The sequence below is a fragment of the Lithobates pipiens genome, unplaced genomic scaffold (genome assembly GCF_037356315.1).
Source record: "Lithobates pipiens isolate NorthernLeopardFrog02 unplaced genomic scaffold, aLitPip1_a1.2 Scaffold_16, whole genome shotgun sequence".
Classification (NCBI taxonomy): Eukaryota; Metazoa; Chordata; class Amphibia; order Anura; family Ranidae; genus Lithobates; species Lithobates pipiens.
Window position 1 is genome coordinate 388018521 of NW_027507748.1, and position 23910 is coordinate 388042430.

The 23910-nt window shown below is 42.9% G+C and overlaps 1 protein-coding gene across 5 annotated transcripts in view; it reads left to right on the forward strand.

The window, feature by feature from the left end:
- Positions 1 to 23910, forward strand: part of TPST1 (tyrosylprotein sulfotransferase 1) — a 151818-nt gene that overhangs the window by 119761 nt on the left and 8147 nt on the right. For 3 of the 5 annotated variants that reach the window (XM_077482274.1, XM_077482276.1, XM_077482277.1), the window contains 2 exons: positions 10958 to 11008; positions 22045 to 22059. In XM_077482274.1, the coding sequence (XP_077338400.1) occupies positions 10958 to 11008; positions 22045 to 22059 (66 nt within the window). Of the gene's footprint in view, positions 1 to 10957; positions 11009 to 22044; positions 22076 to 23910 lie in introns of all 5 variants that reach the window. The other 2 variants (XM_077482278.1, XM_077482279.1) reach the window with 2 other exon arrangements.

Below are 23910 nucleotides of genomic sequence, written 5' to 3' on the forward strand. Positions count from 1 at the left end.
GACGTGTACAGCACGTACGACGGGACTAGAAATACGACGTCCAATACACTGCAATGCAACCTTCGGCCGTGTAAATCCTTTCTGAGCATGCGCCATACTTAGTCCGTCCGACTTGCCTACTCACGAGCGGACTGTCCGCTGAAACCAAGTTTGGACGGACAATATTACGGAAATTCCGAAAGACTTAGTCCGCCAGACTGTCCGCTGAAAAAGTCCGCTGAAGCCCACACACGAGCGGACTGTCCGCTGAAACACGTTTCAGCGGACCAAGTCCGTCAGACAGTCCGCCCGTGTGTATGCGGCCTAAGTGGATTCAGACATGCTTGGAGCAAACCTAGATCTATACTCAACTAAAAGTTAACAAAAAAGCAAAAAACAAAAAAACAAAAGAAAATTATAAATGAAGAAAAATAAAAAATTGGGCAGACTCGATAGACTGCTTTTGTCTTTTTTTTCTGCCATCAATCTTCTATGCTTCTATGTTTATGTGCAGCTCTTGCTTTGAAAACCTATTTAATAGAAAGACGTACCAGTTGGTATTGGTATGCTGTTTAGTTTTATTGTTCAGCTGTTGTAAAACACACTTGTTACAGAACACGCTCCCTCCCTATTTTTGCATCTTGTCATTAATTTCCTCCTTCTCTGCTGTTGCAAATGTTCTTGGGCTGCTGGCTTACTGCCAAGCTGTCCAGGATTTATTGCTTGAATAGGCCACAGTGACAAGGTTTTCCACATAATGTATGTATACATCAGGCTCAAGGTAATCGGATTTATCTTTTGTTGTCAGCAGGACAGGTTCTGCCTAGATTATGTAGCTTAGAGTGGCACGGTTTTTAATTTCGTTTATTAATTTATAAAGAATATACCGTATATACTCGAGTATAGGCCGACCCGAATATAAGCCGAGGCCCCCAATTTACCCCCAAAAAACTGGAAAAAATTATTGACTCGTGTATAAGCCGAGGGTGAGACATGCCTGTCCATCCCTGTGTGTCCGTCCATCCCTGTGGGTCCATCCATCCCTGTGTGTGTGTCCATGCATCCGTGTGTGTGTGTGTGTGTGTGTGTCCATGCATCCGTGTGTGTGTGTGTGTGTGTGTCCATGCATCCGTGTGTGTGTGTGTGTGTGTGTGTCCATGCATCCGTGTGTGTGTGTGTGTGTGTGTGTGTGTCCGTGCAGCCTACCTGTGTCCAGCCTGCCTGTGTCCGTCCAGCCTGCGTCCCGTCCAGCCTGCGTCCCGTCCAGCCTGCGTCCCGTCCAGCCTGCGTCCCGTCCAGCCTGCGTCCCGTCCAGCCTGCGTCCCGTCCAGCCTGCGTCCCGTCCCGGCCCGTCCCGGCCCGGCCCGTCCCGTCCCGAGCCGAGCCTCCGTCCTTCAGCTCTTCGTCGGCGGCCATTCTAGGATTCAAAAGCCGCGCCTCCGTCGGTGATAGGCGGAACACTCACTTTCCCACTGACTGCTGTTCCGCCTATCGGATGTCCGTGATAGGCGGAACACTCAATTTCCCAGCAGCCTGTGTTCCGCCTATCACGGGCATCGTCTCATCCTCGTCCGTAGTACGAGGATGAGACGATGCCCGTGATAGGCGGAACACAGGCTGCTGGGAAATTCAGTGTTCCGCCTATCACAGGCGAAGGCGGAGCCGGAGGCGCGGCTTTTGAATTCTAGAATGGCCGCTGTCTGTCTGCTCGACACGCTGATCGAGCGGGCAGACAGCGATGACTCGAGTATAAGCCGAGGGGGGCACTTTCAGCCTCAAAAAAGAGGCTGAAAATCTCGGCTTATACTCGAGTATATACGGTATGTGAAAAGGGCAATTGAACCTCAACTGCGCAAATTCTGCGCCATGTAAAAATAATAAGGAAGAAAAAAACAAAAAAAGCTGCTCCCTATATAGTGAAGTGAAAAAAACACCTTACTGAATAGTGATGGTAATTTAGGGGCGCTCTAAATAAATTATTCTAAAACGTGAAAAATTAATCAAACCATATCAATAACCAAAATGACATTAATACAAAATATTAGGAGCGGTACCTGGTCATGTTTCTGACGTTCACATACCTCCCAACATCAGAAGCTGAGAAAGAGGGAGAACAAAAAAACATGTGGCAAATGGTGGATATGTTTGAATTTTGCTGTATATTGGGTGTGGCCTAAAGAAACGGGTACAAATTAATCTAAACCGCAAACTACTCCTTAAAGTGGTTGTAAACCCTCCCTAGTGACTTTTAACTATAGGTAAGCCTAGAATAAGGATTACCTATAGGTAGTGGAAATATCTCCTAAACGTGCACTGTTTAGGAGATATTTCACTTGTAGTGCGCCGATTATGTAATCGGCGCATGTGCTGTGGAGAAACAGACCTCCATGCCGTTTCTTCCCCCAGCGTGTGCCATTACTGACGGCTCCCGCATGCATGCGCGGGAGTGATGTCACGCGGCTCCGGCCAGTCACAGAACCGGAGTCCGTGGCCCCCTGAAGGAAGAGAGGAGAAGATGGACGCAGTCTGCACAGGGGACAGTGATGGATTAGTTTGCACGCTAGTGTCAAATAATGGGCTAGTATGTGATGCATACTAGCCCATTATGCTTTTAATTTGCAGGCTTGCAGAGAGCAAAAAAGGAAGTAAAACACATCGGGGTTTACTTCCCCTCTAACCACTTGCCACCCAGGCCAATTCTGACATTTCTCTCCTACATGTAAAAATCATCTTTTTTTTTTGCTAGAAAATTACATAGAACCCCTAAACATTATATATGTTTTTTTTTTAGCAAAGACCCTAGAGAATACAATGGCGGTTATTGCAACTTTTTATCTCGCACGGTATTTGCACAGCAATTTTTCGAATGCGTTTTTTTGGGGAAAGAAACAGTTTTGTGCTTTAAAAAAATAACAGTAAAGTTAGCCCAATGATTTTGCATATTGTGAAAGATTAAATTACACCGAGTAAATAGATACCCAACATATCACCCTTCAAAATTGCACACGCTCGTAGAATGGCGCTAAAGTTCGGTACTTGAAAAATTCACACAGGCTATGCTTGACATTTTTTTACTGGTTGCATGCTTTGAGTCAGGGGAGGTCTAAGGACAAAATTATTGCTCTCGCTCCAACGTTTGCGTCGCTACCTCACATGTATAGTTTGAACACCATTTTCATATGTGGGCGGGAGTTGCGCATGCATTCGCTTCTTCGTGTGAGCACACGGGGACAGGGGCTCTTTTTTAAAAAAAACTAAAACTTTTTATTGTTAATTATACTTCCTTTTTTTTATTTTGACACTTTTTTTAAAAAAATAAATTTTTTGGATCACTTTTATTCCTATTACAAGGAATGTTAACATCCCTTGTAATAGGAATATGACATGATGGGTCCTCTTTATAGTGAGATATGGGGTCAATAAGACCCCCACATCTCACCACTAGGCTGGGAAGCCTGAAATCAAAAATTCATGATCACCGCCTCCCAACCGAAGCAGCGCTGTTTTTTTTTTTTAATAATGCAGAGGCCGGGCATGACGTCATAAAATCGCGCCCAACCTCCATTCATAGAGACTTTGGCGACCATCTGGTCCGCTTGAAATCTCTATGATCCACATTCGGGCTGGCGGATCCTCTGTCCAACTCACTGATTGTAGCGGTGAGTCAGTAGAAACACTGGAAGGCAGCAGGAGGCGGAACAGCCGCTATGATCATTCTTATGGTGTAGGGAATTGCCGGCAGAAAACGGCAATATCTGAATAATGTCTGTAGCTTCAGGCATCGTTTAGATATACCCGCTCAAAGTCCGCCACGTCATATGACGGCGGGCGGGCGTGAGGTGGTTAAAGCGGTATTAAACCTGAAAGCAAAATTGTATTATATTTAGGCTTATTCATTTTTAGATGTGATGGCTGCATTTGTTTCCTTTTTTTAGACTTTCTTTCCTTTATTTTCATTTTGTGATCCAGCCAGTAAGTCTGTTCAATGGAACAAGCTCTCTTGCAAATCTTGCAGTTAGTTTTGAGACAAACCATTTACCACTGATGGGTGCTTAGCAACTAATAACTGTTTGAGAGAATAAACGTTTAAGTCAGACTATGTGACATACAACATAGTGTATAGAATGCAGGGGTCAGGAGTATGGAACCTCAATATAAATTGTAGCATTCAGGATGAGGATGGGGAGAGGGAGGGCAGAAGAAAGGCCAGACCCCCCCCCCCCCCCTCACTACATCAGAGCCCCAAACTATACATAACTTTTTGCAAGAAAAGTTGTTCAGGTGGAGAAGATGCCATTCTAAATTAACATCACCAGCTGCTGCAGAACCTCTTGGGGACAATGAGTGGGCACTGGCTGTTTGATCTGTTGCTGAGCAATATCTTCTGTACTCATTTGGGGCAATCAGCCATCCAGCGCAGCTTATGTTTAATCACATTTTTTGCATAAGAGACTTCTGTGTGTGTAACATCTGTATATTACATTTCATCACAAGCACACGTCCATACACATGGCTGAGATGTTGGCGCTCAAACATATGTAAAATGCTGCTGATCCCATACACATCTGTTGCCTTTTAGAATCTGGTTATGTGAGGGACCCCCAGTCTTTGCCCCTGACAGTGGCTTATATGCACTTTCCACAGGTTTGGCCACACTCCACAGTCCACAGAAAGCGAGAACCCAACTAGCTTCCCACCTTGCTTGCTGGAGTGGCATCACATCAGAAATTTACCAGAACAGGCCAGTTGCATACATAGAGCGGTCCAAGGTGTTTTCTGATTGGTTCACTGATGGCTCTGACATTGACTAAAGCTTGCCACATCATGAGGGGGGAAATTGAGACTGGGGGCATCTATTGTCAGTGCCTGCCCAAGTATTTTTTTGGACAGTTTCTCCCATTTACTAACTTTCACCAAACAGGAGAAAACAGGTTTTATTTTTTTCAAACCTTTGAAAACTTTGAGGAACACAGTCCTGATTCCTGGGACATGGGGATTTTGTTAAACCCGCAGAATCCATTATTGTTGGGAGGTTTACATTCCTAGTTGCTAACACTGAAGAAACTCACATTCTGTTATCTTTATCATGCACATAAACTCACTTTAGGCAGGCATATCAAATTGGCATACTTTTTTACATGCTCTTGTTCCCCTGCAGCCCTTGGTTCAAGAATTTAGAATAATTGTTTTCCAGTTGAGGGAAGCTACATTTCTTTACAAAATTTTGCAGTCTAGTGCAGTTTTTTTCTTATCCCCTGCACTTTTCTACTAAATGTTGAGGAAGATCTTTATCAGTGGAAAAGTGTAGGATAATTATGACCCTGCAAAGGTACCATCCTACCATGAAGAGCATATATACCAAAATGGAACAAATTTGAGTGGGACTTTACATGTACACTGTAGGGCCTAAAAAATGCACAAACCACGGAGATCTAAGCAAATCTTTATTTTACACATACAAGTAATAAAAAGTTAGACAAAACTGATTAAAATCAGTTACAGTTGGGTGTTTCAGGGTGGTGTCCTGATTGAAAAATCCAAAAAGTTTGCCTATGTGTTTTGTGGGATAACCTGCTTCATCAGGGCCTCGAATTATAGTACAAATAGTGTATATACTGTAATATATACAAACATGTTATTAACAACAAATTTTATATAGATTGAGAAACTTTACATTATGTATTGTGGCAAAGTTGACTAATAATATCACATTTAATTTTAATAAAAGTTTGATAATATGATCAATCTACCAACTGAATCATAATAAAGCCTGTTACATACTCTGCAACAAAACCACGGTGAGGGAAGGGCAGAGAGAGAGGGGGCAAAACCTCTAAAACAACATGCTCATATAACATGTATTATGAGGGATATTTGAACTTGATGGGGACACAGCCCTGATTCATGGAACATGGGGATTTTGTTAAACCAGCAGAATCCTTGATTGTTAGGAGGTTTGCATTCCTAGTTCCTAACACTGAAGGAACTCGCATTCTGTTATCTTTATCATGGACCTATATGTACATAAACTCACTTTAGGCAGGCATATCAAGTTAGCATCCTTTTTTTTTTTTTTACATGCTGTTGTTCCTTTGCAGCCCTTGGTTTAAGAATTTAGATCAAATGTTTTCCATTTAAAGGGAAGCTACACTTTACGTAATTTTGCAGTCCAGTGCAGTTTTTTCCCCTTCCCACTGATAAAGCTCTTCCTCAACAGCTGCCCAAGATAGAAGAAAGGTTTCCGGTGACTCCTATTGCACCAAATTGGCCCAGAAGAACATTGTATGCAGACATACTGAGACTTCTGACAGACAAGCCTTGGCCCCTTCCAAACAGACCAAAATTACTAGCCCAGGGCCTCTTCTTACATGCTACTTCTCAGTTGCTGGTTTTAATGGCGTGGCTTTTGAAATCCTAAAGGATAGGGGTATTTCTGATCTGTTAATCCCACCTGAGAGCAAAAAAATCCAAACTCCTACAAGTTTATCATCACACATGGAAGTCCCAGGAAATACTCTATCACTCATATGTTGGCCTTTTTTCAGTTTGGTCTTGACCAGCATTTTGCCCTGAGTTGCTTCACAATGCCTAATTAAGACTTTTCTTCAAAAAGTTACTATTGTAGATCCTTTAATTCAACCTTTTGTGCCACCTTTGGTTCTCAGTCTGGTGCTCTCTGTTCTTAACCCATATTTACGCTGATTAGGCATTCTATTGGAAGACCCCAATGATTTAAGTATGTAAACAGTAAAAAAAGGACAGACCATATTGGCCCCATAAAGAATGCCGGAGGACATCTGGTTACAAAGGATGGGGAGATGGCGAAAGGTATTGAATATATTGTTCTCCTCAGTCTTCATGAGGGAATCGGGGGGGGGGGGGGGGCTTCAGTAACCAAAACTGCAGTGTTTTATCCTTATGACAGATCACAGGAAGCACCTCCATGGTAAACAGAGGACAGAATTAAAATTTAGACATAGGAAACTTAACATTAATCACCGGGACCAGATGGCTTGCATCCGAGGGTACTTGGGGAACTCAGCCAAGTAATTGCCAGACCATTGTTCCTAATTTGTACTGACTAGAATGGTACCAGGTGATTGGAGAAAAGCCGATCCCTGGGAATTATGGACCAGTTAGCCTAACATCAATAGTATGCAAGCTCTTGGATGGAATAAGGGGCTATATACAAGATTTTAGTAACGAGAAAGGTATCATTAGCAGTAATCAGCATGGATTCATGAAGAATCTTTCTCGCCAAACCAATCTATTAAACTTCCATGAGTAGGTGAGTTGCCATCTAGATAAAGGAAGGCCCGTAGACGTGGTGTATCTGGATTTTGCAAACACCTTTGACACAGTTCTCCATAAACTTTTACTGTACAAAATAAGGTCCGTTGGCATGGACCCTAGGGTGAGTACATGGATTGAAAACTGGCTACAAGGGCGAGTTCAGAGGGTGGTGATAAATGGGGAGTACTCAGAATGGTCAGGGGTGGGTAGTGGGGTCCCCCAGGGTTCTGTGCTGGGTTCAATCCTAATTATTTTGTTTATAAACGACCTGCAGGATGGAGTAAGTAGTTTAATCTCTGTATTTCCGGCCAATACTAAGCAAAGCAGGGCAATAAGTTCTCCGCAGGATGTGGAAACCTTACAAAAAGAGCTGAACAAATTAATAGGGTGGGCACCTACATGGCAAATGAGGTTTAATGTAGAAAAATGTAAAATAATGCATTTGGGTGGCAAAAATATGAATGCAATATATACATTGGGGGTAGAACCTCTGGGGGAATCTAGGATGGAAAAGGACCTTGGTGTCCTAGTAGATTGGCTCAGCAGTGGCATTCAAAGCCAAGCTGCTGCTAACAAGGGGATCAACTCCAGAGATAAAACGATAATTCTCCTGCTCTACAAGACTCGGGTCCGGCTGCACCTGGAGTATGCTGTCCAGTTAGGAGCACCAGTCCTCCGGAAGCATGTACTGGAAATGGAGCGAGTACAAAGAAGGGCAACAAAGCTAATAAAGGGTCTGGAGGATATTAGTTATGAGGAAAGGTTGCGAGCACTGAACTTGTTTTCTCTGGAGAAGAGACACTTCAGAGAGGGATATTATTTTAATTTATAAATACTGTACTGGTGACCCCACAATAAGGATAAAACTTTTTCACAGAAGGTTTGACACGTGGCTACTCATTAAAATTAGAAGAAAAGAGGTTTAACCGTGGACTATGTAGAGGATTCTTTACTGTAAGAGCGGCAAAGATGTAGAATTCCCTTCCACAGGTGATGGTCTCAGCAGGGAGCTTCGATAGTTTCAAAAGTCTATTAGATAAGCACCTGAACGACCGCAACATACAGGGATATACAATGCAATACTGACATATAATCACACACATAGGTTGGACTTGATGGACTTGTGTCTTTTTTTTCAACCTCACCTACTATGTAACTATGTGACCTCACTTGTAACGTTGCCTTTACATCTGTTAGGTGTGTTCCTGAGTTGACAACTCTTTCTTGTAAAGAGCCCTTTCTTGTTTTGCACAAAGGCAGGGTGGTTTTGTGACCAAAACCTTATCTACAGTTGTCTTTTTTTCCATTGTTCTTTTTCCTTTTGTCCTGCCTCAAATCATGGCAAGGAAATTGCTCTACATTATCTGGATGTGGTCAGGGCTATAAGGATTTACCTGGTAGCCACAGCATCTGTTTGGAAGACTGAGTCCCTCTTTGTTCCGATGGTTACTCCACATAAATAGTTTCCTGCTTCTCAAAAGAAAAGTATGTGGCATTAGTCTGTCTCCCTGGCTTTAAGACTGAGAACCAAGCGATCAAACTCCGTGGATTACTCGGTTCTCAGGGCTCCCTGAGCAGAGAGCTGGTGACTGTCAGTCAGCACTGTCTGCTCTGCCCCTCCCCAGCACTCACTGGAGTTCTGGGTTGTGGAGAGGTCGGGAGCAGTCATCTCAGGTTTTCAGTGGATCGCTGAAAGGGCGAGTCGGGTCCGGTCCAGGCATGTGGGTGGATCTCAACCATATGGTCATGATTTTTCCCGAGCCTGAACTGGCTCTGTAACATCAGCCAACAGTGGGCTTCAGCCTACTGTCTGCTGAAAACAGGTCACAGAAGTGCCTTCTCCCCAGGGCCTTTACCCTTAGGGACAAAGCTCCTGTTTTCCCCATTAGAGCTTAGTATTTTGTTTTGTTCAGGTTCTTTAACCCTTGTTTTTTTCTCATTTTATATTCACAGTGGTACAAAATAGAATCCCCTACAAAATCCCTATGGCAATGCATGGCTAAACTGTTATTGCAACCACCAAAAAACTACACAAATTCGCACAATATATGGCATATCTTAAAATCAAGGAAAGAAACAATATAGGGAGCTCTTGTACGTCAACTCCAATTCCAAAAATGTTGGTATGCTGTCTAAAATCTACATGAGTACAAATTTATAATACACTTAGATACAATTATGAAATGATGTATTAATAAATTTGTTCCACTATAATATTAGGTCTATATGTATGGCATATTTTATCGATTTTCACGAAATACATATTATCTTTATTGATAAATGAATGTGATGTATATATGAAATATGAATGATTAGTTATATGGATCTGATTTTACAACCCCAATTCCAAATACCATTCTGTCCAATGAGAAGAGATACAGCGGCTGGAGCCGCTGCATTTGTACACATCGCTGGATCGGGCTCAGGTAAAAAAAAGGGGCAGGTCTGGGGGAGCTGCAGCACAGAAGGTATTTCACCTTAATGCATAGAATGCATTAAGGTGAAAAACCTTGAGGCTTTACAACCACTTTAAGAAAAAATAAGCTCATTTTGAAATTGATGGCAGCAACACATCTTAAAAAAAAATTGAGACAGGGCTATGTTTTCCATGGTGTAGCCATCCCCTCTTCTGTAAATGTCTGGGAACTGAGGAGACCAGTTTCTGGATTTCTGTGAGAGGAATGTTGTCCCATTCTTGCCTAATATAGCATTTTAACTGGTCAATAGTCCTGGGTCTTTTTCTTTTCATTTCAAGATGCACTAAAAATTTTCAATTGATGAAAGGTCTGGACAGCAGGCAGGCTAGTTAAGAACCCGGACTCTTTCACTACAGATCCCTGTCCTGCTGAAATATACAGGGCCTTCCCTCAAAACAATTTCATCTGGATGGGAACATATGCTGCTTTAAAAACTGGATATAGTGTATCTTTCATCATTGATGGTGCCTTTCCAGATGTACAAGCTGCCCATTCTATACACACTAATTCACCCCCATACCATCAGAGATGCAGGCTTTTGAACTGAGGAAAGATAACAAGCCCACGGTTACCAAAATTTGTCTAACCATAGAACTGTTTTCTATTTTGCAACAGACCATTTTAAATGTGCTTTGGCCCAGAGAAGACAGCAGCGTTTATCAATCATGTTAAGGCATGGATTTCTATGCATGATAGAGCTTTAAAGTGCTTATAAGACCCTAAGGATTACTTACTAGTTCACTTTTGCACTTTTAACAAGAAGCATGTCAGTGTGTGTGTGTGTGTGTGTGTGTGTGTGTGTATATATATATATATATATATATATATATATATATATATATATATATATATATATATATATATATATATATATATATAAACAGTATGATGTCTGCTTTCTCTATTTATTTACATTACATTTTAACAGATGTAGGATAAATCCTCAAAGGAGCTTTTATAATCTGTCATCATGAAAATAAACAACATTCATATTACTGTTTACTTTTTGTTTATATGTGCACTGGGGATTCTTCATATTTTCCTTCTTCATATTTTCCATTATGCTTGCAAATCCTAGTAATCAGTACACTTTTTTGTATTCCATGTGTTGATGAAATTAAAGTCTTTTTTAGTAGTAATTAAAACACTTGTGTGGTTTGTCTATATTAGTTGAGTACTCATTAATAATCTTTAATTTTGTCTTTTAGGTATTTAAAGGTGAATTTCAACTTCCTGATTTCCTGAAAGATGTGCCTCAGGTAGAAAATTACTATTGTAATACTAACTGCATTTGTTTTGATACTAAAATAAATTGGCTTTTTTTTAGCAAGGTAAAGGGCTATGTGACACGTTCCTCTAGCAACAAGTCAAAGAAAGTCCTAATGCTTTATTAGAGAAGTGATTCCAGTGAAGACTTCTTGAGGCTGTACCACTGTGCACTCCCATCGGTAGTACTAGAGGCTTCCTATTCAGTTTCACATCTTAATGGCTCATGCAGTACCCCTCACTTATTATGTTGCACCACCCAACTCTACATTGCAATGTCTCATTACTCTTCATGGAGACTGCTTCTTTTTTCCTTTTCTTAACAACCTGCACACTCACTGGAGTGCACTTAAGCAGGCCATAGACTAATCTAAATTTGAATGGTTAGACAGGAACCTGCCGAATTTCGATCCATCTATGGGCAGGCTGGTTGTACTGAAGACAATCTAACAATCGCTCTGAATGGAAATAATAATGAACTGAAATGCATACAAATTGCAAGAAACAAAAACTATGAAAATGGCATCATTCCCTTAAACTAGTTGTCAGTAGAAAAGTATCTACTTGCATTAGCAGTCAATGGAAAAATGGCTTCTCACATTGCAGGTCAGTGGAGAAAAGCCCCTTTACATTGCTGATCAATATAGAAGTTACCCCCACATTGGATGTCAGTGGCAATTGACCCTAAAGGCGCAATCTATACACATTCATGAGACAACAAGTTAAAAGGAAAATAACTTATTTATACACATGGATAAAAAGAAAAAAAATTATATAAAAATATAACATACAATATATTAGTGTCCATTGGACATACAGGGCACTATTTTCTGATGTAATTCTGCTGTTTTCATGCCTTTATTTCAACATGTTTCGTCAGAAGGCTTCTTCAGGAAATGGCATGATATAGCTACCGAACAGACAAAAAAGCACATGTCAGAGATAATTATACACAAAACTTGATTAGACCGCAAACCTCACAAATGCATCCCTCCATTGGGACAAAAGTTCCCCCCATATAGCCACCTCCTACCTCAATTGATGAAGAGTTGGGGCCACTGAGCAGCAAAGTGAACGTAAAGGAGTCCATAAGTGATGGCCCGGCCCATCCAGTCAGTCACATATTGACCAGCCATATGAGCCAGAAGTTCCCCAAAGAGGGATATATGATTAGAAAGGTGTATATTCAAGAAAAAGACTCCTATGATTCAATACAGCACATTATAGTAAACACTTAGGCCGCGTACACACGCGCGGACTGTTTGCCCAACCTTGTTCGTCAAACAGTTTCGGCAAACAGTCCGCTCAAAATTTGCATGAGCGGACTTGCCCACACACGAGCGGACTGTTTCAGCGAACTGTTTGCCAAACAGTTCGCTCAACTTTTGAAATGAACGGACTCGCCCACGTAAGGAGGAGGCAAATCCGCCCATTTCGAGCGCGTGTACAGGTAGGCGGGGCCCGCGAAGGAGACGTCGCGGGCTCCGCCGCCTGGAATGGGCTTAAAGGGGAACCCAACGCCGAAAAAAATCGGCGTGGGGGTTCCCCCAAAGTCCACACCAGAACCTTGTCCGAGCACGCTACCCGGCCGGCCAGGAAAGGGGGGCGAGCGAGCGCGCCCCCCCTCCTGAGCCGTACCAGGCCGCGTGCCCTCAACATGGGGGGTGCCTTGGGGAAGGGGGGGCCGCGCGGCCCCCCCACCCCAAAGCACCTTGTCCCCATGTTGATGAGGACAAGGGCCTCTTCCCGACAACCCTGGCTGTTGGTTGTCGGGGTCTGCGGGCGGGGGGCTTATCGGAATCCGGGAGCCCCCTTTAAGAAGGGGGCCCCCGAATACCGGCCCCCCACCCTATGTGAATGAGTATGGGGTACAATGTACCCCTACCCATTCACCTGTGAAATAAAGTACAAAAAAAAACACAACACAGGGAAAAAATATTTTATTGCACAGCTCCGGGGGTCTTCCGTCTTCGGGGGTCTTCTCGCCGGACTCCTCCGCTATCTGTGTGTAGCTCTTTTGCTAGCGGAGGAGTCCGGCTTTCTTCCTCCCCGCCGCCGGCCTCTTCTCCCGACTTCGGGGGTCTTGTCCCCCTCTTCGGTTCTTCTGCCGGGCCACCGCGCCTTCTTGTAGCTCTTTTGCAGGCGGTGGCCCGGTCTTCTGTCGCCGCTGCCTTCCGTTCTTCTGTCGCCGCCTTCGGTTCTTCTGCCGGGCCACCGCGCCTTCTTGTAGCTCTTTTACAGGCGGTGGCCCGGTCTTCTGTCGTCGCCGCCGCCTTCCGTTCTTGTTCTTCTTCTTCTTCTCCTGGAGATGTTGACTCGACGAGCTCTCCGGCCGGAATGCCAGAGCCGCGCTGTGCGGTCACTTATATAGTGACAATGGGGCGGTGTCACATGGTATATGTCACATGGGTTGGTCACATGGTGACCCCGCCCCCTTACGATGTCATAGTCCCCATGTGACATCAACCCATGTGACCAACCCATGTGACATATACCATGTGACACCGCCCCATTGTCACTATATAAGTGACCGCACAGCGCGGCTCTGGCATTCCGGCCGGAGAGCTCGTCGAGTCAACATCTCCAGGAGAAGAAGAAGAAGAACAAGAAGAAGAACAAGAACGGAAGGCGGCGGCGGCGACGACGACAGCGGCGACAGAAGACCGGGCCACCGCCTGTAAAAGAGCTACAAGAAGGCGCGGTGGCCCGGCAGAAGAACCGAAGGCGGCGACAGAAGAACGGAAGGCAGCGGCGACAGAAGACCGGGCCACCGCCTGCAAAAGAGCTACAAGAAGGCGCGGTGGCCCGGCAGAAGAACCGAAGAGGGGCACAAGACCCCCGAAGTCGGGAGAAGAGGCCGGCGGCGGGGAGGAAGAAAGCCGGACTCCTCCGCTAGCAAAAGAGCTACACACAGATAGCGGAGGAGTCCGGCGAGAAGACCCCCGAAGACGGAAGACCCCCGGAGCTGTGCAATAAAATATTTTTTCCCTGTGTTGTGTTTTTTTTTGTACTTTATTTCACAGGTGAATGGGTAGGGGTACATTGTACCCCATACTCATTCACATAGGGTGGGGGGCCGGTATCCGGGGGCCCCCTTCTTAAAGGGGGCTCCCGGATTCCGATAAGCCCCCCGCCCGCAGACCCCGACAACCAACGGCCAGGGTTGTCGGGAAGAGGCCCTTGTCCTCATCAACACGGGGACAAGGTGCTTTGGGGTGGGGGGGCCGCGCGGCCCCCCCTTCCCCAAGGCACCCCCCATGTTGAGGGCACGCGGCCTGGTACGGCTCAGGAGGGGGGGCGCGCTCGCTCGCCCCCTTTCCTGGCCGGCCGGGTAGCGTGCTCGGACAAGGTTCTGGTGTGGACTTTGGGGGAACCCCCACGCCGATTTTTTTCGGCGTTGGGTTCCCCTTTAAGTCCATTCCAGGCGGCGGAGCCCGCGACGTCTCCTTCGCGGGCCCCGCCTACCTGTACACGCGCTCGAAATGGGCGGACTTTCCGAGCGGGAACAGTTTGCTCATTTCGAAAGTGGCCTACACACGGGCGGACTGTTCGCTCAAACACAGTTTCAGCGGACAGTTTTTCGGAATTTCCGAAAGACTTTGTCCGTCCAACTGTCCGCTGAAACTGTCCGCTGAAAGCCCACACACGAGCGGACTGTCCGCCCAAACACTGTTCAGCGGACAAGGTTGGGCGAACAGTCCGCCCGTGTGTACGCGGCCTTACTTTCAGGACAAAAGCCTCCACAAACAAAAAACAAAACTCATCATTATAGGTCTGTCAGAAACCATGAATCAGACCAAGACAGAAGTACAATTAAATCACACTTGTTTATTAAATAAAAATAAAAAGGTAAATGGAGAAAGCGTAGTCAAAGCATAGCCAGATTCCAGTAACCGGATCGAGTAGTCAGCCAGTCCAGAGTTCAATAACCAGATTGGGAAATCAGATATATACAGTGCCTTGGGAAAGTTTTCGGCCCCCTTGAACTTTTCAACCTTTTGCCACATTTCAGGCTTCAAATATAAAGATATAAAATTTTAATTTTTTGTGAAGAATCACCAACAAGTGGGACACAATTGTAAAGTCGATCGAAATCTATTGGATTTTTGAAACTTTTTTAACTAATAAAAAAATGAAAAGTGGGGTGTGCAAAATTATTCGGCCCCCTTGCGTTAATACTTTGTTGAGCCACCTTTTGCTGCAATTACAGCTGCAAGTCGCTTGGGGTATGTCTCTATCAGTTTTGCACATCGAGAGACTGAAATTCTTGCCCATTCTTCCTTGCAAAACAGCTCGAGCTCAGTGAGGTTGGATGGAGAGTGTTTGTGAACAGCAGTTTTCAGCTCTATCCACAGATTCTCGATTGGATTCATGTCTGGACTTTGACTTGGCCATTCTAACACCTGGATATGTTTATTTGTGAACCATTCCATTTTGCTGTATGTTTGGGATCATTGTCTTGTTGGAGGATAAATCTCCGTCCCAGTTTCAGGTCTTTTGCAGACTCCAACAGGTTTTCATCCAGAATGGTCCTGTATTTGGCTGCATCCATCTTCCCCTCAATTTTAACCATCTTCCCTGTCCCTGCTGAAGAAAAGCAGGCCCAAACCATGATGCTGCCATCACCATGTTTGACAGTGGGGATGGTGTGTTGAGGGTGATGAGCTGTTGCTTTTACGCCAAACATATCGTTTTGCATTGTGGGCAAAAAGTTTGATTTTGGTTTCATCTGACCAGAGCACCTTCTTCCACATGTTTGGTGTGTCTCCCAGGTGGCTTGTGGCAAACTTTAGACGAGACTTTTTATGAATATCTTGCCACTCTTCCATAAACGCCAGATTTGTGCAGTGTACGACTGATTGTTGTCCTATGGACAGACTCTCCCACCTCAGCTGTAGTTCTCTGCAGTTCATCCAGAGTGATCATGGGCCTCTTGGCTGCATCTCTGATCAGTCTTCTCCTTGTCTGAGCTGAAAGTTTAGAGGGACAGCCAGGTCTTGGTAGATTTGCAGTGGTCTGATACTCCTTCCATTTCAAAATGCTTGCACAGTGCTCCTTGGGATGTTTAAAGCTTGGGAAATCGTTTTGTATCCAAATCTGGCTTTAAACGTCTCCACAACAGTATTACGGACCTGCCTGGTGTGTTCCTTGGTCTTCATTATGCTCTCTGCGTTTTCAACAGAACCCTGAGACTATCACAGAGCAGGTGCATTTATACAGAGACTTGATTACACACAGGTGGATTCTATTTATCACCATCAGTCATTTAGTACAACATTGGATCATTCAGAGATCCTCGCTGAACTTCTGGAGTGAGTTTGCTGCACTGAAAGTAAAGGGGCCGAATAATTTTGCACCACCACTTTTCAGTTTATTTGCTAAAAAAGTTTAAAATATCCAATAGATTTTGTTCCACTTCACAATTGTGTCCCACTTGTTGGTGATTCTTCACAAAAAATTTAAATTTTATATCTTTGAAGCCTGAAATGTGGCAAAAGGTTGAAAAGTTCAAGGGGGCCGAATACTTTCGCAAGGCACTGTGTATGTGTGTGTGTGTATGTGTATGTGTGTGTATATATATATATATATATATATATATATATATATATATATATATATATATATATATATATATATATATATATACGCATAAAAAAAAAATATATATATATATATATATATATATATATATATATATATATATATATATATATATATATATATATATATATATAAAATATACCTGGGTTGATAAGTGTTGAATTCACATCCTTGGCACAACACAAAGGGTCAGTGAGTCAATTGCAAATGGAAGAGGGGACCTGAGGTAACAATACCCACCTAACCCTGCAAGACATGAAGGCACCAGAGTCATGTTTCCATGCTGCAAATAGATCCACAGTCAATCAGAAATCCAAGTTACAAGGCTGCAAACCTGCTAGTTGTGTGTGGTAATGAAACCAGGCTCTCAAGGATTCCAAAAACATGGTCACCGCCATATGGGTCCTTATATATCCCTCCTCATCACGCCAGGTGCTCATCATCCTAACGTGATGCAGACACAACAGAAAGGGCCCATTTGCTGACATTACACCACGATTCCATGTGTTTGGAACAGCGACCACCAATCTAAGTGCACTTACTTTGTGTCTTATGTTTTAATACTTTTACGAATTTTAAAGTCAATGATCTAATGAAGAGTGCTACAAATATGTTCTTGATGAGACGTTCTGTGCTGGGAGCTGATTCCTGGTATATACAGAGATTGCTGTAGGTTTAAAGAGATCAGTGGCACTATCACTAAATGTCATGTCCAGGCCATGCAGTAGTAACCTATAGATTTCTAAAACAGCCTCAGGTAAACACTGTGGCAAAAAAACAGGAGTAGGAGGGTAGTTTAGATCAGCATTGGGGCAAAGAAATATTTAGAAAATGCTATTAAGGAGAAAGCAAAAAAGTTCCAAAGAAATGGGTCCTTTCCAGCTTAAGCAGCGGTCACATTGAGCGCTGCTTAAGCTGGAAAGAACCTATTTCTTTGAAACTTTTTTTGCTTTCTCCTTAATGTTATATTTGATTATAACAGCTGCTTAGTTTTAATTTACTTATCTTGAGCTCTGGATAAGTGACCCTGTTTGCTTTTACTTATTTGGAAAATTGTTATTTAAAAGTTTCCTTACCCTTTTAAAATCAATCATAAGGCAGTTATATGTGTGTATGAATATATAACATGACAATTCTTTTAATAATAAAAGCGTCCTCACTTTTTTAAGCTTTTAACTGCTTTAAAACATATTTGCTAAGATTTTAAACGTAATAAAGCAAATTTGGGAAATGGGAAGCCCTGTCCTAAGTCTTCACAGTCCACACATCACATGGTCAACAGTGCATATTTCATTTCTTCATGCTGTCTTACAGCATACACATTAATATTTACATGCGGTAAGGTAAAATGATATTAAATCCTCCATTTTCTAAGTGCTTTCATCAGCTGATTTATTCACTTACTGAGTGTGCAGCTTCTTTATCTTTTAATCCTTGCCTATGTTCCCGTTTAAGCTGTTGACATGACCTCTGCCCTAGGTTTTCTTTTCAGACTCCTTTTTAATTATGGAGACACCCATGCATGCAGGGACTAGAGTTGTATCTCTACACTGTGTGCATCAATAGAAAAACACAAAAGACTGGAAGTTGGGGAAAGCAGCTTGGAGAGAGCAGGAGCCATCAGCACTAAAAGTTGTAAACTGCAAGAATTTTAACAAATAGTTTACTGGGAGATGTTTATTTTATTATGCTAAATGTGTTAGGCCCCTTTCACACTAACGTCCCGTTCAGGCCCGCCTGTCAGTTTTTCAGGCGGACCTGAACGGGTGCTCCATAGAGCTCTATGGAGCGTCGGATGTCAGCGGTGACATGTCCGCTGACATCCGACCCGCTACGATCCGAAAAAGTGTGACGGAGGAAAAAGCTATTTTTCCATCCGTCTGCGGATCGGATCGGATGACGACGGGCACTGCGGTCCGTCGTCATCCGATCTCCCATAGGGGAGAGCGGCGCTGTGACAGGTCCGTCCCTGCACAGTGTGCGGAGACAGACCTGTCATCTCCCTGCTCAGCGGGGATCGGCGGAGTGATCCCCGCTGAGCAAACGGACATCCACGGGGCGGATCAGAACTGATCCGCCCCGTGTGAAAGGACCCTTAAACTAAAAAACGCTCAGAGTTCATTAGTACTTTAAGGCAACCAGTTCATCAACAATGGCAGCAATTGAGGAAAAAACAGAACTGCACCTTTTTTTTCCATTTACCACACAAGTATGCAGTTCTGTTGGCACATACTATACTAGGGTCCCATTTTAAATGAATGCACTGCAACACAGCCTACCGAGTGTCTGTGTTACTATGTGTTGAGATAATTTGCGGTAAAATGCACATTGCCACAATGCATAGGCCTGAAGGGGGCCTAAAGGCTAACTATACTTCCAAACAACTATTTTAATGACCTCCTCACCATGCTAACTACTATCCCTTGCACTTGGCTTATATCCACGGGTGGTGCAGTACAGGAGCCTATACCATGTTGGAGAAGGATTTTAATTAGACAGATTTTGCATTCAAGCCTATGAAAAGCCCAGTACACCTGATTATCTGCACCCTGACATTGCATTACTCCCTTCTCTGCCACCCAGCAACTCTGCCAATGCATACTTCACAACTGTTCCCCCTGTCCCTGCTAACCCCTGTTTACCCTTGTTATCTTTGCAAGGACATGCACTGAGAAGGTAAGGCTTAGCCTTGAGTTTTTGGGTGCCAGCTCATTCAGCTTTGTTCTGATTATTTCCTCCTCCATGTGGTGACATCACCTCCTCCTTAGAGCAGCCTTTTAGATGAAAATCATTTCCCATAGGCCTAAACATTTTTATTTAACTGCCAGGAGACCTGGAAGAGTACTCTCAAAACTGGTGTCTCATGATTTTCTGGCTGATTTGACAGCTATGCACTTTGAAACAATGATTCTATGGTCAGGCAGACAGTCTTCCTGCTTCTATGCAGATTGTGTGACACTGGGGAGGGAAAATGGCTAATTGGGCCCAATTTGGAAATTTTCACTTAGAGGTGTACTCACTTTTGTTGCCAGCGGTTTAGACATTAATGGCTGTGTTGAGTTATTTTCAGGGGACAACAAATGTACACTGGTATACAAGCTTTACACTCACTACTTTACATTGTAGCAAAGTGTAATTTCTTCAGTGTTGTCACATGAAAAGATAGTGGTGCTCATAAGTTTACATACCCTGGCATAATTTATGATTTCTTGCCCATTTTTCAGAGAATATAAATGATAACACAAAATTTTTTCTTTTACTCATGGTTAGTGTTTGGCTGAAGCCATTTATTATCAATCAACTGTGTTTACTCTTTTTAAATCATAATGACAACAGAAACTACCAAAATGACCCTGATCAAAAGTTTACCCTGGTGATTTTGGCCTCATATCATGCACACAAGTTGACACAAAGGGGTTTGAATGGCTATTAAAGGTAATCATCCTCACCTGTGATCTGTTTGCTTGTAATTAGTGAGTTTCTGAACTCCTGACAGACCCTTGCATCTTTCATCCAGTGCTGCACTGACATTTCTGGATTCTGAGTCACGGGGAAAGCAAAGGAATTGTCAAAGGATCTGCAGGAAAAGGTAGTTGAACTGTATTAAACAGAAAAGGGATATAAAGATTATCCAAGGAATTAAGAATGCCAATTAGCTGTGTTCAAACTCGATACAAGAAGTGGAAAATTAGGGGTTCTCTTGAAACCAAACCATGGTCAGGTAGAACAACTTAAATTTCAGCCACAACTGCCAGGAAAATGATTTGGCATGCAAAGAAAAACTCACAAATAACTTCAGGTGAAATACAGGACTCTCTGAAAACATGTGGCGTGGCTGTTTCAAGATGCACAATAAGGATGCACTTGAAGAAAGATGGGCTACATGGTCGAGAAGGCCTATGAAAGGTACACCATTCCTACTGTGAAACGCGGAGGTGGATCGCTGATGTTTGGGGGATGTGCTAGCTACAAAGGCACAGGAAATTTGGTCAAAATTGATGGCAAGATGAATGCAGTATGTTATCAAAAAATACTGGAGGAACATGGAACTTTACTATGTGGCATGCCAGGGCTGCACAGCCTGTGGCTGACATCTTCAAAAATCCTCTGTTCTGTTCTGGCACTTGTGCTTTGCAGCCTTAATTTACTTTAATGGGAAGCTCATCTGTCATATAAACCGTGTTCTAAGTTCCTGTAAATCCATTAGATGTTGATATGCTTGCATTAGTGTAGCATAAATTCAACTTGATCAGCATTAATGGATATACAGCTGTGTTGATAGAAATATGTAAGAATTTGTGTGATAGCTTTGGTTTAGAAGAGTTCTTGGCAAGCATTTAGAGGCAGAGTGCACTAAACCTAAAATTTTCTTTGTCTTCGCAGGGGGTATTTGCCAATAAGAAGTGACCACTTCTGCCTCCAGTTGCATTTTATTTTATTTTTCTTTTTTTTGGTTACAATTCTTCCAATACTTTGGGTGAAATGCCTTTTATTATGAGTCCTTTATTATTGGCCTAGGCTGGGAAGCAATGATTCTCACGTGCCCTCCTGTGAAAAGCTGGTACCGCATAGTTGTGTGCTACTACCCCATTTCAGGAATCTGAGCCCATCCACAGATTCCTTCTCAATGAATGACTCGTTCCCAAGTAACTAAACTTGTGTCATAGCTGGGAGCCCAGGACCAGGGCTACATTGGGACTGTCCAGTACTGCCAGTGGAGCAGTAGTCTAAGCCACACAGGCATCAGGAACAGCTCATAACAACATATTAACAGTGCAATGAAGAGAATGTCAAATTTAGGGGTGCGTGTGCAATAAAAATACCATTACATTTATTTGATACCTAATAAGATGTTTGCAAAAAAGGTCTCAATCTGTGAAATGCATAATAATTATATGCAAGCATGTATCATAAGCAGAACTAAAGTCCATAAATGCTCACCTTTCCCTCGCCCGCCAATATCTTCCCATCAGTTTCTGCTGGGTCTTTGGCCATCTTGATTGGCCAGCAGCGAATTGTACATCTCCTGTATGTGTGCACAATAATTCATTCTGGCACAGAGATGCCTTCGCTCAATTTTTGTTTTTACAGTTTAGTTCTGCTTCAGTGCCAATCAAATTGGGGGTGGGGTCTAAATATTCAAGCCTGTAGGATTACCTTATTTTTTTTATTTTTTTTTTACATTTTAGATTTACATATTTTTTTACATCTACAGAACTCTCTGCCTTCCTGCTCTCTATTTGAAAGTAGACCCAAGTGTCATACAGTAGAAAAAGGCCCTCATTTCTAGCATTGCACAGAATATGCAGATAGAAGATACGTTCTATGTTATGTGTTACTTTGATATGATTTGTATATTAGTTATGACACTATTATTAATTTGTATAGAAATTACATTAAGAACCAGTGTGGTTTTTTTGTATTCTAGCCAAAGAAGAAACGGGTAGGAAACCTCTGAGGCAAGGATATATCTGCATGAATTGTTGCAGCTAATTTTCAGGCTGCAATAAATGTTAATGTTGGGCGAAAATTTGTGATGGTGGGGTAACCGAAAAAATCTGGCTTTTGGGTATGCATGCGTTCTAGAAAATCTGATCTAAATAAGGAATGCAAGAAGGGATGATCGAATCAGAAGAGTTGTCAATTCATCGTTTTGTGATTGCCCAAAATATTTGAATTGAGATTTGTCTGATCTGCAGAATATCAGACAATTGGCAATCCTGGAGTTGTGAATTGTATAATTCTATGCGGAATGGAAAATAATCAAGCTGGAGAATCCAAAAATCTGAAGATTTACTTTGTTTATAGCTGATTCGCTCATCACATGAGGAAAATGGCTTCTATATTCCTTCATTAAAGAAGGACTCCAGTCATATTTTTTTGGTTTTGGATAAAGGGGGAGGATTAGAATCTCTGGACTTTTGTCTATGTTCTCTCTGGAAACGTTTTCTCTACATTCTGACCTTGTAACACAAGAAGAAATAAAGGTATCGGGGATATGGACAGCAAAAACATTCACAAAGGTTCTTACCATTCTCCACTTGGTGCTCCAGTTGGAGTAATCCTTGGAGTAATTACCCATGCCAAACATCATAAGTGAGTGGAAATTTCCCAGAGGGGACATACAAACCCATCAGAAGCTCTAACACTTACCCACTGTATCCAAATCTGGTTGGAGTTCTACTTGCAGATGTGTACAGTGCTTAGCCTCGCACTACTAACTGCTTTCTTCACTGTTACAAAGCTGCATGTTTTTACATTGGCTCTTTGGTGAAGCTTCTCTATCCTTTGCACAGCTGAATGGCAGTAACAACCTGAGCGTCTGCAGTATGGGGAATATACACATTCGCTGTGGTGTCATCGTATAACACTGGATGTCTCATTAGATAATACACTGTCACATACCAGATGGTAGTAGTTAAAATACCATAAGGCAGACCAGGAACCAGAATTGATGTAACCGAACCAAAAGAAAAACTACTCTAAGATCTGTTTAGAGACAAAAATATATATCACACATGTAATTTCATTTCTGTGCAAATCTGTAACAATGTTTTTGGGTTCCTGTGCTACTGGTAGTACCATTTTAGAGAATTAAAGAAAAAGGACTTGTGTGTGGGATCTTCATAATAGATCAACAGGGATTATTCAAGAAAAGTAAGCTTTAATCCCACAGCGTAATAGGACCTTATTTTCAAACTGTTATTTGTCATAGTGTTGTGGAGGGTGTAGGGAAATACTTTTTCAGACATTGGACTGTAGATTATGTGGTTTCTTGTTGAAATCGTAAATGCTTACCATTTAGTGATTTTAACAAACCCTCATTTTAAAGTATTTCCCTGCTTTTACATTGAATAGGAGTTGTCCTCCTGTCAAAGGCGTGTGTTTTAAACGCCCACCGACCACATGCCCATAGGTCCCGCAAACTCTGTTCGCTTGCGGCCCATGATTGCGATGAGGAGAGGCAGAATGGGGAGATGCCTATGTAAACAAGGCATTTCTCTGTTCTGCCTAGTAACATGACAGGGATCTACTGCTCCCTGTCATTGGGAGCAGTGATCTCTGTCATGTTGTAGTGAGCCCATCCCCCCTGCAGTTAGAACACATCCAGGGAACAACTTAACTCACTGATCGCCCCCTAGTATTTAACCCCTTCCCTGCCAGTGACATTTTATACAGTAATCAATGTCTAATTATAGCTCTGATCGCTGTATATATGTCAATGGTCCCAAAATTGTGTCAAAAGTGTCCGATCTGTTCGCCGAAATGTTGCAGTCATGATAAAAATCATAGA